The sequence below is a fragment of the Muntiacus reevesi genome, chromosome 3 (genome assembly GCF_963930625.1).
Source record: "Muntiacus reevesi chromosome 3, mMunRee1.1, whole genome shotgun sequence".
In the NCBI taxonomy this organism is placed as follows: Eukaryota; Metazoa; Chordata; class Mammalia; order Artiodactyla; family Cervidae; genus Muntiacus; species Muntiacus reevesi.
This window is the reverse complement of record NC_089251.1, coordinates 178,978,574-178,993,752: the sequence shown is the minus strand read 5'-3', so window position 1 is coordinate 178,993,752 and position 15,179 is coordinate 178,978,574. Positions and strand designations below refer to the sequence as shown.

Genomic DNA, 15,179 nt, shown 5'->3' with positions numbered 1-15,179 from the left:
GGGGAGTTCAATACCATCAAGCACTCTTCTTACAAAAGGTTTTCTGCCAGTCACGAGGAGCTGATGTCACCATGAAGGGATTTAGTACTTTTCTAGATAAGAGGAGATGCAAGGATTGGAAGTTACTCATTGGGAAAGACCTGATGCCAGGCAAGATTGAGAGTCGGAGGAGAACGGGGTGACAGAGGATAAGATGGTTGGATAGCATCATTGACTCAATGGACAAGAGTTTGAGCAAACTCCAGGGGGTAGTGAAGGTCAGGGAAGCCTGGTGTGCCACAGTCCATGGGGTTGCAGAGAGTTGGACACGACTGAGTGACTGAACAACAACAAGGATTGGAATCATGGAATCAGTTCCTGAAAATGTGTATCTAAAGACCTGTTCCACCAGTTTCCCTGGAGTACAGAGTGCCTCACTCTCTACCCTGAATACCCTTCAGGGCATGTCGAAGGTCAACAGCTACAGAAGCACAGGATTCAGATGCAATCTCTGCAGAGGTAGATGATAAATGCCCTTGGCAAGCACCAATTGACACCTTCCCTATCTTTCCTCTCTAGTGTTCACTCCATGTTCTATGTCCTCATTTCACAATTTCCTGAATTCCTCACATCAACAAAAAGTCGATTTCCTAAGTCACTAATCCAGGTCATTGGGAAAGCGGGAGGAACTCTAAGGAATTAGTCCTTGTGGTGCGATTTCTCAGCACCTGGCCAGGGAGATAGTTTGTGCTTGGGACAGTCCTAAGACCCTCATAACCAAGTTCACGGTCAGTGGTTAAGGCCTGTCTACAGAGGATTCCGCCCACCTTGGCCTTCACTTTACTTTTATCTTTTCGTTCGTATATTCTTTACTACGTTATTCTGCTCAGCAATCAAATCCACAACACAGAAGGCTTTCAGAAACAAAGTTTGTTACCTGAGCAAACTGCTTCCAAGCACTTGATGATGTCAGTTTGCCGGTTCCAGGCCGATGCATAGCAGCCAGAGTATAAATTTCTGCAGTGATTTTTTGCTTGGACCTCAGAAGAGCCAGCGTGGTCTTGGTGTTCAATCCGGATGGGTTCGGGTTACAGGAACTAATGCACCATGAAGCATAAACGGAGGATTTGAAGGTGGCCTGCTGCACATAATTGGGTTTTGTATAATTTAGGAAGCACCAACTCACAGTCGTTGTTGTCCGCAGACTGGGGAACTGAAGAATCTGCTGGAAATCTACCACGTCCGTGAAAAGAAGAGTTGAATTCGCCACTTTTGCACTGGGGCCCGAGGCCCTGGGGCCCAACACACCAGCAGGCAGTTTCTGGCTCTTGCCTTGCTCTTCGAACTGACTGTCCCCAGGTGGTAAGGAGGAGGTCTGAGGGCTCATGCTCATATCAGAGGCTGTCTCATCAATGTCCAACTCATCTGAGGACTCTTTGCTTTCCGAGGGCCCACTGGACGACTTCTGCCCCAGGGGGGATGCTCGGGAGCCAGGCTCCCTTGAGGGCACGCTGGAAGAGGGATGGTCTTGAGATGAGGAGGGGGACAGTGAGGAGAAGGAAGAAGACCCTGATGCCAAGCCATCCTTTGGCTCAGAAGCACAGCCCTGTCGAACCAGCTGGGGTTTCTGGGGGCGGGAGAGATCCTTCTTGATGTCTGAGTTGGTCAGCTCCACGGCACTGAGCTCCTCCACGATCTGTCCATACATCTTTTCTTCCTTGACCCTTTTCTGCTGCTTCGTTTCCATGAAGAGTTCTAAGCTGCTGGCCGGAGAAAGCATACGCTTGCTGCCTCCCAGGGTGGCCACGCTGTCAGAGGTGGAAGGTAAACATAAGGGGATTGAGGACTCCAAGCCAAGGGGTAAGGTCTGAGGTACTTTCCAGATGGGGTATTTTTCCAAGCCTGCATGCTGCCCCAACACCTGGGCGATGTTGAATCCTATCCCTTGCATGGCCGCGTTGGTTACCAGGGTCCTTTGGGTCACATTCTCGTCGACTTTGCATATGACAATGGCAGGACTGTTCTGCCCAAGCATCTGAGAAATGCTTGTGTACATGACACTCCCGTAAGATGGGACGTGCGTCTGGATCCTAACAGGAACCACTGTTCCCGGTAAGGACTGCAAGGGCCCAGCGCTCGCTGAGGCGAAATCTTCCTGAAGAACCTGCTCAGAGGGAGTATCCGTTGACTTGGTGCTCTCCCCGGAGGGAAACTTTGGAAGGAGGTTCTTTGAGGGTAGCCCTGATGTTCCTGAATAGCCCGGGTAGGTTTGATCTTTCGTGTGCGTGTAATCAGCGGATTTCTTTCCAGTGTGTTCGGCCAAGGGCTCCAAGGGATAGCTGGGGTGAACTTCTGCCTGGAAAGAAGGCTTGCCATAGCTCTTCGGAGCGTGCTGAGCAAGGGGATGGGGGAAGTGCGCCTGCCACCAGGGGGGCTGCTGGGCTGGTAAGTGAACCATACAGACGGTAGGATACTGGAACTGAAACAAAGCGCTCTGGATTGGAGAAAACGGGAGAGCCTCCTGACGGGGAAACAAATGTGGCTGTTCGGACAAGTGCTTGCTTGCAATATAGGATGTCGGTTGTATCAAGGGATTCCTCAGAGATTCCTGACTGTCCAGGTGCAGGATCTGCTGCTGAGCCAGGTGGAGCGGGCCTGAGCTCAGCTGGGGGCAGGGACCCACGACCTGCTTCCCTGGGTCCTCGGCAGGGAGGGGAGGGAGCACGGAGCACGCGGCGTGGGGCCACGTGGACCTGAGGCTGGCGTGCAGATGCTCCAGCTGCTCCTGCTTGACACCCAGATCCGCGCCGGCCTCCCCCTGGGCGATCTCGGGAGAGCCGCTGAAGGACGCCTGGCGCACCAAAAAGCACTTCTTCCTCTCCCGGGATGGGGACAGCGCAGAGGCGGCCGATGCCCTGGCTGCGGGCGCGTGGGACAGGTTCCCATAATCAAATGACTTGCTCCGAATTTCTGGGACCTCCGTGGGGTGAGGACAAGGCATCTGCTCAGACGAGCAGCGTCGCATCTCCTTTTGGTGGTGGTGGTGGCCGGGGACAGACAGTGAGTAGGAACCGGCGGGGACGGTCAAGAACTCCGAATGCTTCCCGAACTCATCGGGCTTGGGAGGCGCCGCAAGCTTCATGGTCTCCTCTCGGTCGAAAGACATGGAGAAGCTGGAGCTGTGGGACAGGTTACTCTCTTGACTGGGGCTGCGGGAGAGGCCGGTGCCCGTGGACTCGAAGCTGGATTCCCCGGAGGAGTGCTCCATGTCCGCGAGTCGCAGACGCTTCTTCTTGGGCGGCAGCTTCTCGGCCGGGAGCTGGGAGAGGGTCTCACTTCTCTGGGGCCACTGGAACTCCTCCACTGGCTTTTCCGGCTCTTTGCTCTGCGTTTCCTTCTCCTTCTCCGGCTTGTCCGGCTCCTCGGTCACGCGGATCTCCGGCACTTGGATGTTGTGCTGGCGCACCAGCCGGGGAGGCGCGTGGTAGGGCGGCGGCGGCGGCTGCGGGGCTTGCGGCGCCGGGGACGGCTTCCCCCCGCCGTCTGCGCCCTCCCCGGGCGGGGCCCACTCCGGGCTCACCGGGGCTTCGGAGATCTCACTGTCACACGTCTCGGAGGGTGACGAGGCTTTCTCCTGGGCGCTGGCCGCGAGTTCAGCGGACTCGGACCGCTCGAAGGAATTGGGGCGGCTGAGCGAGTTGGTGTGCTGAATCACAGAGATCACATTTCCGGGAGGCTTCCTGCCCGCTCCGTCCGATTGCTTGTCCTGATCAGCCGCCAAGGGTGACTCCTCCGACCCGAGAGAGGGACTCCCAGATTGCAGCGGGGGTCGACACAGGTCAAAGCGCTCAGAGTGCCCATGAGAAGGGTTTTCCTGTCCAGCCAGGCCGAACCCACTCCTCGCGCCTTCCTGCATCTGCAGCTTGGACTCGTAATCTGCAGTCGCGATGCCCAAGGGCGTGCTGCTGCAGATCATGGGGGTGTCCTCCTCGTCCCCTACGCTCTTTTCTTTCCGGCGTTTTCGAGTTTCACACGTGGTTCCAAACATGGTTGGCACGCCCTGGGACGGCGCCGAGGGATCCATGAAATACTCCCCGCCATGTTTCAAGGGGCTGATGCAGGAAACATCCCTGTAGCTTTGCTTCGTCGTCTCAGAGTCCTCCCACTTCTTATAGGGTTTGCGGCAGACGTCATAGTCATAGCCGACCCTGTCCCCAGGAATCAATTTCTTTTCCTTCAAGGATGGACCTGTGATGCTTTTGGACACTCTGCCATGGTGGTCTCCCTCCAGGTGCCCCTCCTGGACTGAAGGCAGCTCAAAAGCCGCTTGTCTCCTTAACATGCGCTGAGGTGGTATGCCTACCGTTCCTGGGTAGAACACATCATCGGAGCCAGTCATCCGCTCATCAAATGAGTGACTTCCTCTCAAAGAAGGAGGAAGACTTAAGTTAGTTGCTGAAGAAGTTGGCATTGAGTTGCTTCGAATAAGGGGTGAAGAGTCAACTGGCGCTTCGAGGAGAACTGGGCTGCTGCCTTGAAAATTGGCTGGATAAAGTTTTCCTTCATTCCTGATAGATGATGGAATCGTTTGGGATTGTCTTGACTCACTGTTGAATTTGGTGGATTTTAGCATGCCTGTCTGACTGGGATCAATTTCCGCCTTGCTTGGGATCAGCTGGGAAACAGGATCTTCAAACATCTTGACATCTAACCTGGTGTTGACGTGAGGTAATGAGTCCATGGTGCCCTTCCTACCCATCGTGGCGCGCTCCTGACTTGTGGTTGTAACACTGAGTGTATTTCTTGGACTAAGTCGACAGTATTTTCCAAAGATGATTTCTTCGTAAGACTTCGCATTTGTGTTTGGAGGGCTGATCTGCTGCTCTGCACTTTCTGAGCGGGAAAAGTAACCAGAGTCGGTGCTTCCTTTACTGTGCGGGCTCAGAAGGTTCAGAGATGGCTCAGAATCTTGTCCTTTTTTCTCTGACAGTCTTAGTGCAAGTTTCTGTTTAACTGTGTGAGAGTCATCAGCCTTCGTACTTAAAGACGGATTTGGTAACATATCAGAGCCAATATACTGAGAGCTTTCATTAGTTAAAGGAATTCCGCTTTTGGGGATAATCAAAATCGGCACTTTCATTGGGCCTCCCAGCGATTCTTCCAATGACCCGTGATAGCCACCTCTGCTGGCCATTTCCAGTGGGATGGGTGGGCCAGGACTCATTTTGTCAGAAGCCTCAACAAACAAAGAACTCTCCTCGTCTGTGTCTGTGCTCTGTTCACCGTCCGAATGTATTTCTGCTTCTACATCAATAAAACCGGCCTCTAGATCCAATTTTGATACCGCTGACTCAGTGAAAGGGACCAATCCTGCCTTAATTGCATGGGCATGGGACTTCCGGTGCTTGTACAGATTGCTCTTCGTCTTGAAGGAGAAACCACAAGGTATACACGGATACGGCCGCTCACCGGTATGGGACCTGATGTGTTTTTTCAGGACGCTGGGTTTGGCACACGCCCTGCTGCAGTAAGGACAAATGTACTTGCCGGGCTTTTTGGGTTTGTGCTCTTTTTTGTGAGCATCTTCAGACTGTTCGATACTTTTCTGGGAGTATTGGCTATAAGCAGGGTTCAGACTTGCAATCTTTTTTCTAGGATAACCACCACTGTGGCCGTGTATAGGAAAGGAAAATAGGTCCTCAGAGGCAACAGATGGCAAAGGGCCAGGGAAAAGCCACGGAGGGCCTTCAAGGCTCTGGTGTGGCTTGTTGCTGTGCATGACCCCCTGTGGCAATGAGTGCTGGGGGAAAGAGAGTGAATGTTGGCATGAATAAGGACTTGGACGGTGTGGTGGGTATTGCTTCTCTGTGACTTGCTGGACCACTTCGCTAGGTGAGGCCAGTTTCCCAGAACCAAAGAGTTGTGCTGATGCTGTGTTTCCGATATGCTCAGGATCAATTTGTGGTTGCCGCTGTCCTTCTTGACTGCCAAAAGTGCTCATCTTAATAACAGCTGATTGTTCCTGTCTCCATCTACCTGATGCTTTATCAGTTTCTCCAGACCTTGAGGTAGCTTTTTGTCCTAGAGCTGTGTCCCCAGTGTCCATTTTGTCACACAAGGTCTCAAGTGCTAGTTTGCTTGAAAGCCGTGCAGACTCATGGAGTGCCTTCAAAGCTGTGCCTTTCAAAGCTTGCTTGCTTCCATGTTCCAGGGTGTCTGCAAACTTGCTGAGTTCTCCTTCTCTTTGGAACCTTCCACACCTACCCCGTAGTCTGTGGGCATTTGATGGTAATGTCCTTGGACCGGGGCTATAACACAGTTCTCTCCATTGTAGAAATGTCCATCCAAAAGCTAAGTGCAAATCTATAAAGATTTCTTATGGCATTTGAATATTTTCAACTAGGATGAAATTGGGATGATGAATAGTCTAGGAGAAATTTTGCCCATCAACTAGAGCAAAGTTCAACTGTCAGTTTCACTAAGACAAAATGGTCTGAAAGAAAACAGAACAAAACACAAAGAGATTGTCAATAGCAGTTATCAAGTAAGAAACTAAAACCAACCCTAAATATACAGCCTGAAATTGGATAAAGTGAAAATATGTTTATTCCAAGAAATTCTTTTTATATCTGTTACACTAATTTCACAATTAAAGGTTATTAATTGGAAATTTCTTATTGTCATAAGCATAAATCTCTTAACTTTCAGTCACCCTTTAAAACCCTCCTTAATCTTGATAAAATAAGAGCATTTAAGGGAAAACTTTTGATATATATTATTTATAAAATCATAAAATTTTTAAAAGTCTTCATGAAAATAAATTTAGAGTTATTTCTAACCAAGTTTTATGACTTACATGCTAAGTGTACTACATATTTCTCTATTTAGATATGTTAAATTATAATATGATATAGTTTACAAGTATATAATACAATGTTAACATAAAATGTTATATGTATTATATATAATGTTAACATAAAATATAAGTATATTTTATAGCTTAAAAACATTGATTAGACTAAGGCTGGCTGCAAGAGCTTTGGAAAAGGCAGAAAAGTGCATCTAAATAAAATATTTATAAAATTTTCATAATATGGATGACAAAACATTTTGGGGAAAGTTAAAAAATATAATGTTTACCTGAATGGTTTAGAGTTCTCATGGGCATGATTGTCTTGACGCTTCCTGGATAGAAAATAAATACAGTTAGGAAATGCTGTTCCATTAAACTACAACATTGCTGATTACAAATGTCAGTTTAAAATTCATTATATGTAGATCTCACAATGTTATGAGGTGTAATATAAGGAGATGGCAAGAGTGAACACTGACATTTTAGGAATCAGTGAACTAAAATGGACAGGAATGGGCAAATTTAATTCAGATGACCATTATATCTACTACTGTGGGCAAGAATTCCATAGAAGAGATGGAGTAGCCCTCATAGTCAACAAGAGAGTCCAAAATGCAGTTTAGTCGCTCAGTCGTGTACGACTCTCCGTGACACTATGGACTGCAGCATGCCAGGCCTCCCTGTCCATCACCAACTCCTGGAGTTGACTCAAACTCATGTCCATTGAATCGGTGATGCCATCCAGCCATCTTTCCCAGCATCAAGATCTTTTCAAATGAGTCAGCTCTTCGCATCAGGTGGCCAAAGTATTGGAGTTTCAGCTTCAGCATCAGTCTTTCCAATGAATATTCAGGACTGATTTCCTTTAGGATGGACTGGTTGGATCTCCTTGCAGTCCAAGGGACTCGCAAGAGTCTTCTCCAACACCACAATTCAAGAGCATCAATTCTTCAGTGCTCAGCTTTCTTTAGAGTCCAACTCTCATATCCATACTACTACTGGAAAAACCATAGCTTTGACTAGACGAACCTTTGTTGGCAAAGTAATGTCTCTGCAATCTCAAAATCAAAGAATGATCTTGGTTCATTCCCAAGGCAAACCATTTGATATAGTAATCAAAGTCTATGCCCAACCACTAATGCCAAAGAAGCTGAAGTTGAACGGTTCTATGAAGACCACTCAACCTTCTTGAATGTTCTGTAAGAACTTCTAGAACTAACACCAAAAAAAAAAAAAAAAAAGTCTTTTTCATCATAGTGGACTGGAATGCAAAAGTAGGAAGTCAAGAGATACCTGGAGGAAGGCAAGTTTGGCCTTGGAGTACAAAGTGAAGCAGGGCAAAGGCTAACAGGGTTTTGCCAAGAGAACACACTGGTCATAGCAAACACCTTCTTGCAACAACACAGGAGACAACTCTACACATGGACATCACCAGGTGGTCAATACCGATATCAGACTGATTATATTCTTTACAGTTGAAGATGAAGAAGCTCTATATAGTCAGCAAAAACAAGACTGGGAGCTTACTGTGGCTCAGATCATGAACTCCTTATTGCAAAGTGCAGACTTAATTGAAGAAAGTGGGGAAAACCACTAAGCCATTCAAGTGTGACCTAAATCAAATCCCTTATGATTATACAGTGAAAGTGCCAAATAGATTCAAGGGATTAGATCTGATCAACAGAATGCCTGAAGAACTACGGACGGAGGTTCAAAACACTGTACAGGAGGTGGTGATCAAAACCATCCCCAGGAAAAAGAAATGTTAAAAAGGCAAAATGTTTGTCTGAGGAGACCTTACAAATAGCTGAGAAAGGAAGAGAAGTGAAAGGCAAAGGAGAAAAGGAAAGATATACCCATCTGAATACAGAGTTCCAAAGAATAGTAAGGAGAGATAAGAAAGCCTTCCTAAGTGATCAATGCAAAGAAATAGAGGAAAACAATAAAATGGGAAAGACTAGAGATCTCTTCAAGAAAATCAGAGATACCAAGGGAATATTTCATGCGAAGATGGACACAAATGCGGACAGAAATGGTATGGACCTAACAGAAGCAGAAGATATTAAGAAATGGTGGTAAGAATACACAGAAGAACTGTACAAAAAATATCTTAATGACCCAGATTACCATGATGGTGTGATCACTCACCTAGAGCCAGACATCCTGGAGTGCAAAGTCAAGTGGGCCTTAAGAAGCATCACTATGAACAAAGCTAGTGATGGAATTCCAGCTGAGCTATTTCAAGTCCTAAATGATGATTCTGTGAAAATGCTGCACTCAATATGCCAGCAAATTTGGAAAACTCAGCAGTGGTCACAGGACTGGAAAAGCTGTTTTCATTCCAATCCCAAAGAAATGCAATGCCAAAAAACGTTCAAACTACCACACAGTTGCACTCGTTTCACATGCTAGCGAGGTCATGCTCAAAATCCTCCAAGCTAGGCCTCAACAGTATGTGAACTGAGAGTTTCCAGAAATACAAGTTGGATTTAGAAAGGCAGAGGAACCAGAGATCAAATTGCCAATATCTGTTGGGTCATAAAAAAAACCAAGAGAGTTCCAAAAAAACATCTACTTCTGCTTCGTTGACTACGCTTAATCCTTTGACTGTGTGGATCACAACAAACTGTGGAAAATTCTTAAAGAGATGGGAATACCAGACCACCTTACCCGCCTCCTGAGAAATCTGTATGCAGCTCAAGAAGCAACAGTAGGAACCTGACATGGAACAACAGATTGGTTCCAAATTGGGAACGGAGTATATCAAGACTGTATATTGTCACCCTGTTTATTTAACTCATATGCAGAGTACATCATATGAACTGCCAGGCTGTCTGAAGCACAAGCTGGAATCAAGATTGTGGGGAGAAATATCAATGACCTCAGATATGCAGATGACACCACCCTTATGGCAGAAATCGAAGAGGAACTAAAGAGCCTCTTGATGAAAGTGAAAGAGGAGAGTGAAAAAGTTGGCTTAAAACTCAACATTCAAAAAACTAAGATCATGGCATCTGGTCCCATCACTTCATGGCAGATAGATGGGGAAACAATGGAAACACTGACAGACTGTTTTCTTGGGCTCCAGAATCAATGTGGATGGTGACTGCAGCCATGAAATTAAAAGATGCTTGCTCCTTGGAAGAAAGGCTATGACAAACCTAGTCAGCATATTAGAAAGCAGAGACATTACTTTGCTGACAAAGGTCTGTATAGTCAAAGCTATGGTTTTCCCAGTAGTCATGTACTGTTATGAGAGCTGGACCATAAAGAAGGCTGAGCATGGAAGAATTGATGCCTTTGAACTGTGGTGTTGGAGAAGACTCTTGAGAATCCCTTGGACAGGAAGATCAAACCAGTCAATCCTAAAGGAAATCAACCCTGAATGAAAAATCACTGGAAAGACTGATGCTGAAGCTGAAGCCCCAAGACTCTTGCCACCTGATGGGATGGGCCAACTCATTGGAAAAGACCCTGATGCTGGAAAGACAACGCAGGAGAAAAAGGGGATGACAGAGGATGAGATGGTTGAATGGCATCACCAACTCAATGGACACGAGTGTGAGCAAACTCTGGGCAGTGGTGAAGGACAGGGAAATCTGGTGTGGTGCAGTCCATGGGGTCACAAAAAGTTGGACATGACTGAGCGACTGAACAGCAAACAACACCATATTATGTGCTCTAAAAAATACAGCAAGTAACTGCTTTAGAAAACACTATACTCAAGTAGTAAACATAATATTGATTGTCACTATGCCTAAAAATAACTCAAGGAGAAAAAATTTTTTTAAACTTCAGAGTCATATTTTCTAAAATATAAGATTAACATATTAAAACATCTTAGACTTTTAACAGAAAGGCTTGGTTTTAATTCCTTAGATATTAAAAAGTTGAGAAGAGTGGGTTTTTAAACTGTAACCTGTAGATTTAAAAAAATTTTTAATAAATATCCTTTTTAGGAAATTTGACAGCAAAGTGAAAGAGTCTTCCGCATGACTATGAATGGCTCAGGAAAACTTGACAACTTAGAAACTATTAGATGTTAAGTGAATACTCAGTTTCCATAAGGGAATGGTCAATGTAGTACGCATAGAATTCTGAGAACTTCAATGTTCAATTGTATCAGTTATGATGATATCTGATGTGTTTCCCTAATAGGCAATATAGCAGTGTTTATCATAGCAAGAAAGCTCATATTCTTTGGTCCAGAAATTCCATTTCTTGAAATGTGTCTTTACAGATGTACACAAGAGCACAAAGATGTATGTACAAGGATTACGTAAGTCAATTAAGGCTCAGTCATAGGACTCAGCCACTTAAAGAAAATTAAGTGTATCTATAAGTACTAATATAAAAGCTCATCCAGAAGGTAGTAACATTGGATGTAAAACAGTTTATTGCGACCTAGAATGTATTTTATAATCCCATTTGTGTAAAAGAGAAACAGGCAATAAACAGAAAATTTCTGTAAGGATGCCAAACAGCTTTTACATGAGTTAAATCACAGAAATGGAGCCAGGGGGTCAAAAGAAAGGACAAAGGAAGGGATTTCTACCTTTAACCTTATGACTTCTGGTAATCTTTCTTTCTTTTGTTTCTTTTCTTTTGTTTTTTTTTTTACCATGAGTATCTCCAATGCAGGAGACATAAGAGACTCGGGTTCGATTCCTGATTTGGGAAGATCCCCTGGAGGAGGGCTTGGCAACCCACTCTGGTGTTCTTGCCCGGAAAATGTCCATGGACAGAGGGGCCTGGCGGCTACAGTCCATGGGGTCACAGAGTCGGACACGACTGAAGCGACTTAGCAGCAGCAGCAGCAAGCATAAGGGGGTCTCACCTCCCCAGCCGGCATCCCCTACTCCCAGCTCAACTGTTAAGTTTTATTACAATGCAAAATAAAACATGGGCTTCCCTGGTGGCTCAGAGCTAAGGAATCTGTCTGCCAATGCAGGAGATGTGGGTTTGACCCCTGGGAGAGGAAGATCCCCTGGAGAAGGAAATGGTAACCCACTCCAGTATTCTTGCCTGGGAAATCCCATGTACAGAGAAGCCACCCGGCTCAGTCCATGGGGTCCAAAAAAGAGTTGGACCCAACTCAGCCACTGAATATAACAGAAAAAATGCATCCGCAATTATGCTTTCTCCTAAGTATTTTCACTGGACTCCAATACTTCCAATGCTTGAATTTTTCATAGTCCTAAGAGAATATATGAGTTCTGTATGGATTTCAAACAAATCCACAATTTAAACAATGTTAAAATCTGTATATTGACGTATTAATGAAGACAGCCCCTTGTGAGACCATGATTGAGTCTCATGACATACAACTGTTTTACTTTGTTCCTTGAAAAGCATTACTCTTAAGAAAGTATTAATAAGAACCTCACAAGTGAAAATTAGGCATATGGTCACTTGCCATTTCTCAGTTTTCATAGAATATATAATTTTGCTTAACACATGGACTTCAAGTTAAACACGTACATAAAACTTTATGAAAAACAGGACTGGGATACCATATTCAATAATTAAATACAGTATAGTGTTTTCGTGTAGCAATGAGGCAATAACCTTTAAAATCAGATTTAATTTTTATGGTTTACAGTAAAGAATTACATTTATTAAGCCCTAAACCAGACATATACAATTCTTATCCACTAAGGATATATAAAAATAAAGGCACCAAATAAAATTCAAGGAAAGTTAATAATACTTTGCTATTAAAGAACAGACCAGAAGATGAAGAAAAGTGATTTACACAAAATTCAAAAGTAGATTCAGAAATAATACATTAATGGTCAGAAAAAAATTATCTGGAATAGTTATTTAATTGTTGATGGGTTTAAATTTTAAAGGGCAAATCAGGAAAAGTCACACCTACTTTTTATTTTTAAAAAAACAATCTTGCTGATACCAATAGAAGAACATCCTATATCCCGATAGCATTTATTATCCAGAAAATGTTTTAAAAATCACAACTTTGATCCTGGTAAAAAAACATATTGACTCAATTATGCAAATAGCTTCAGTCAGGAAAGTGTTGTTAGTTGCTCCTTCATGTCTGACTCTTTGTGACCCATGGGCTATAGCCCAAGGCTCCTCTGTCCACAGAATTCTCCAGGCACAAATACTGGAGTGGGTTGCCATGTCCTACTCCAGGGGATCTTCCCCCAGGGATCGAAGCTGGGTCTCCGGCACCGCAAGCAGATTCTTTACCACTGAGCCACCAGACTTCCCTGAATCAGTCAGGAAAACCTCCTCCTTTTAAATTTCTAAGATAAACCCACCTAAGATGTCTTACCATTTTATCATAAATTAGATAAACTGAGTATCATTCTCGCTACTTCTGTCCAAGAAGAGGTTCTGTCCTTCTGCCTGAACTGAAGATCCCAGTAGGACTTGGGACCTCTTCTGGTCTACATTCCTTTGAACTATAATGTCTAACTTTTTACTTCAGTGACAGGCTTATTAGGGACTATTACACAATTTTGTGTAATTAGACTATTATTAGGGAACTGGAAATCACTCCTATTTCACATGAACTGTTTTCATGAGATTTTAAACATATCTGAGGATATAACTGTCTTACCCATCCCTGGACAGCCTTCAACTAACTGCTATCCATAAGACCACTTTCCTTCTTGGAGTTTCTGAGGCACAGAGAAAGGTAGATGGGAGAAAACAGGAGTGATGGATCTTTTGGGAATTTACTGATCCTATTCATGAACCATTTGGACTCTTTTCATTAATCTCTTGTCTTTGGGCGCTTTATCTTGGAGACTGAAAAAAATTCTGTAATGCAAATGGTTTGTACCATAGATCTATTCCTGGTCATGCATGGAATGTCTTTCTGGTGTTCAAAGTCTCTTTGCTGCTCTCCTCAACTTACACTTAGGAAAATAAATTCACTTGAAAATCCATAAGGCTTTCAAAGTTTAATAATGACATTTGTCTTTTTTTGGTGATACTTTTTAAGGATACTTTTACTTAGCCATCTAAATCTACCAACAATGGTAGAAATTCTTGAGCTTGTGTTGTAATAATTAAATGTATGAAAATTCTTATAAGATACAGAAATATCTTCTTTGTATTGCAGAATATTATTATAAACCATAAAATGTATCACTGTATATATCTGCAATTTTAGTATAATTTTCTCAATAGAGATCTACTTGGAGCTATGAAGATCAGTAGTAATATAGTTAATTATAGTGACATTACTTCTCAATGATTGTATAGATTGATTTCATTTTTCAAATTCTCTAATTATGTGTTAAAAATATATCTCCAATTTCCCCAATCAATTGATGTGTTAAAAATGCAATATTAGAGCAATCCTCACATGGAAGGAAGAGAGCCGGTTATCATTTCGTTCTCTGAGGTTTCTTTTTATGGTAACCAAACCCACGCAAATTCACTTTTGGCACCCACTGCCAACAAAGAAAGAGTATTGCAAACACAGCTTCACATTCACATTGAAATTTTTCCCTCATGCCTTTAAGTGCTCCGAAAGGAGTAGGATAATTTGCAGGAGGATATGACTTTGGGGTTTCCTGCGGATGGTGCTCTAGCCCCTAGGAGTCCTTCGGTTGGTAAAGAAAAACAGGCACTGTCTTGCAGGCTCCGTGCATTTTTCTGAGTGGGGTAATATTGAAAAAGACACTACCTTCTGCATGCTGTTTCAGCGGTAACAGAACTAAAGGAACTGAGCAAAAGAAAAGAAAATGATATTACTTGGAAGAGTTGCCATTTTTCTAAAAGTGTGCCCACTCCTTTGGCCATACTTCAGTCCCACTCAAATAAATCTGGCACCCAGTTAAATAATTTCCTCAGACAGGCCCTGAAAGGAAAGGCACAGAAACAGCCTCCCGTATGGACCTCCACAGAGGTCTCTTCAGGATAACAGCTGGGTGGGATTGGCAAGCGGGCAGCCCAGCTCTGTAGACGAATAAAGGCCTACAGTACCCAGGGTTGTCAATCTGGGATCTTTTGCTTAGAAAAACACTATCTTAGAAAAAAACTTTACCTCAGGAAATTAATCATTACTTGAGTAGTGGCAAAAGTCAAGTGAGCATTAAATAATAACATCCTAAATAATAATGGTATAAAATGACAGGTAATAAACACTACTTCTCTACTTCCAATGATTTAATAATAGACCATTTTTTAAAATTTTTTAAAAAAATAGACTATTTTTTAAAAGCTAAAATGGTGATTTGGTCTTTTTCGAGACATTGGTGGAATTACACTTGTAAATAAAACAGATGCCTTCTGATAATAATTACTGGACAAAAATTTAGAGGCCATTTCCATGTATTTGCTTTCAAAATGTCACAGATCAACTGCAAAA

The 15,179-nt window shown here is 43.9% G+C and overlaps 1 protein-coding gene across 7 annotated transcripts in view; it reads right to left on the bottom strand.

Moving 5' to 3' along the window:
• The window catches only part of HIVEP2 (HIVEP zinc finger 2), a 206,658-nt gene that overhangs the window by 20,823 nt on the left and 170,656 nt on the right, over nt 1–15,179 (bottom strand). For all 7 annotated transcript variants that reach the window (XM_065931240.1, XM_065931244.1, XM_065931241.1 and 4 more), the window contains 2 exons: nt 7,120–7,164; nt 917–6,472 (listed from right to left, as the gene is read on the bottom strand). In XM_065931240.1, coding sequence (XP_065787312.1) covers nt 917–6,085 — 5,169 coding nt within the window. In that variant the 5' untranslated portion in view covers nt 6,086–6,472; nt 7,120–7,164. The remainder of the gene's footprint in view (nt 1–916; nt 6,473–7,119; nt 7,165–15,179) is intronic.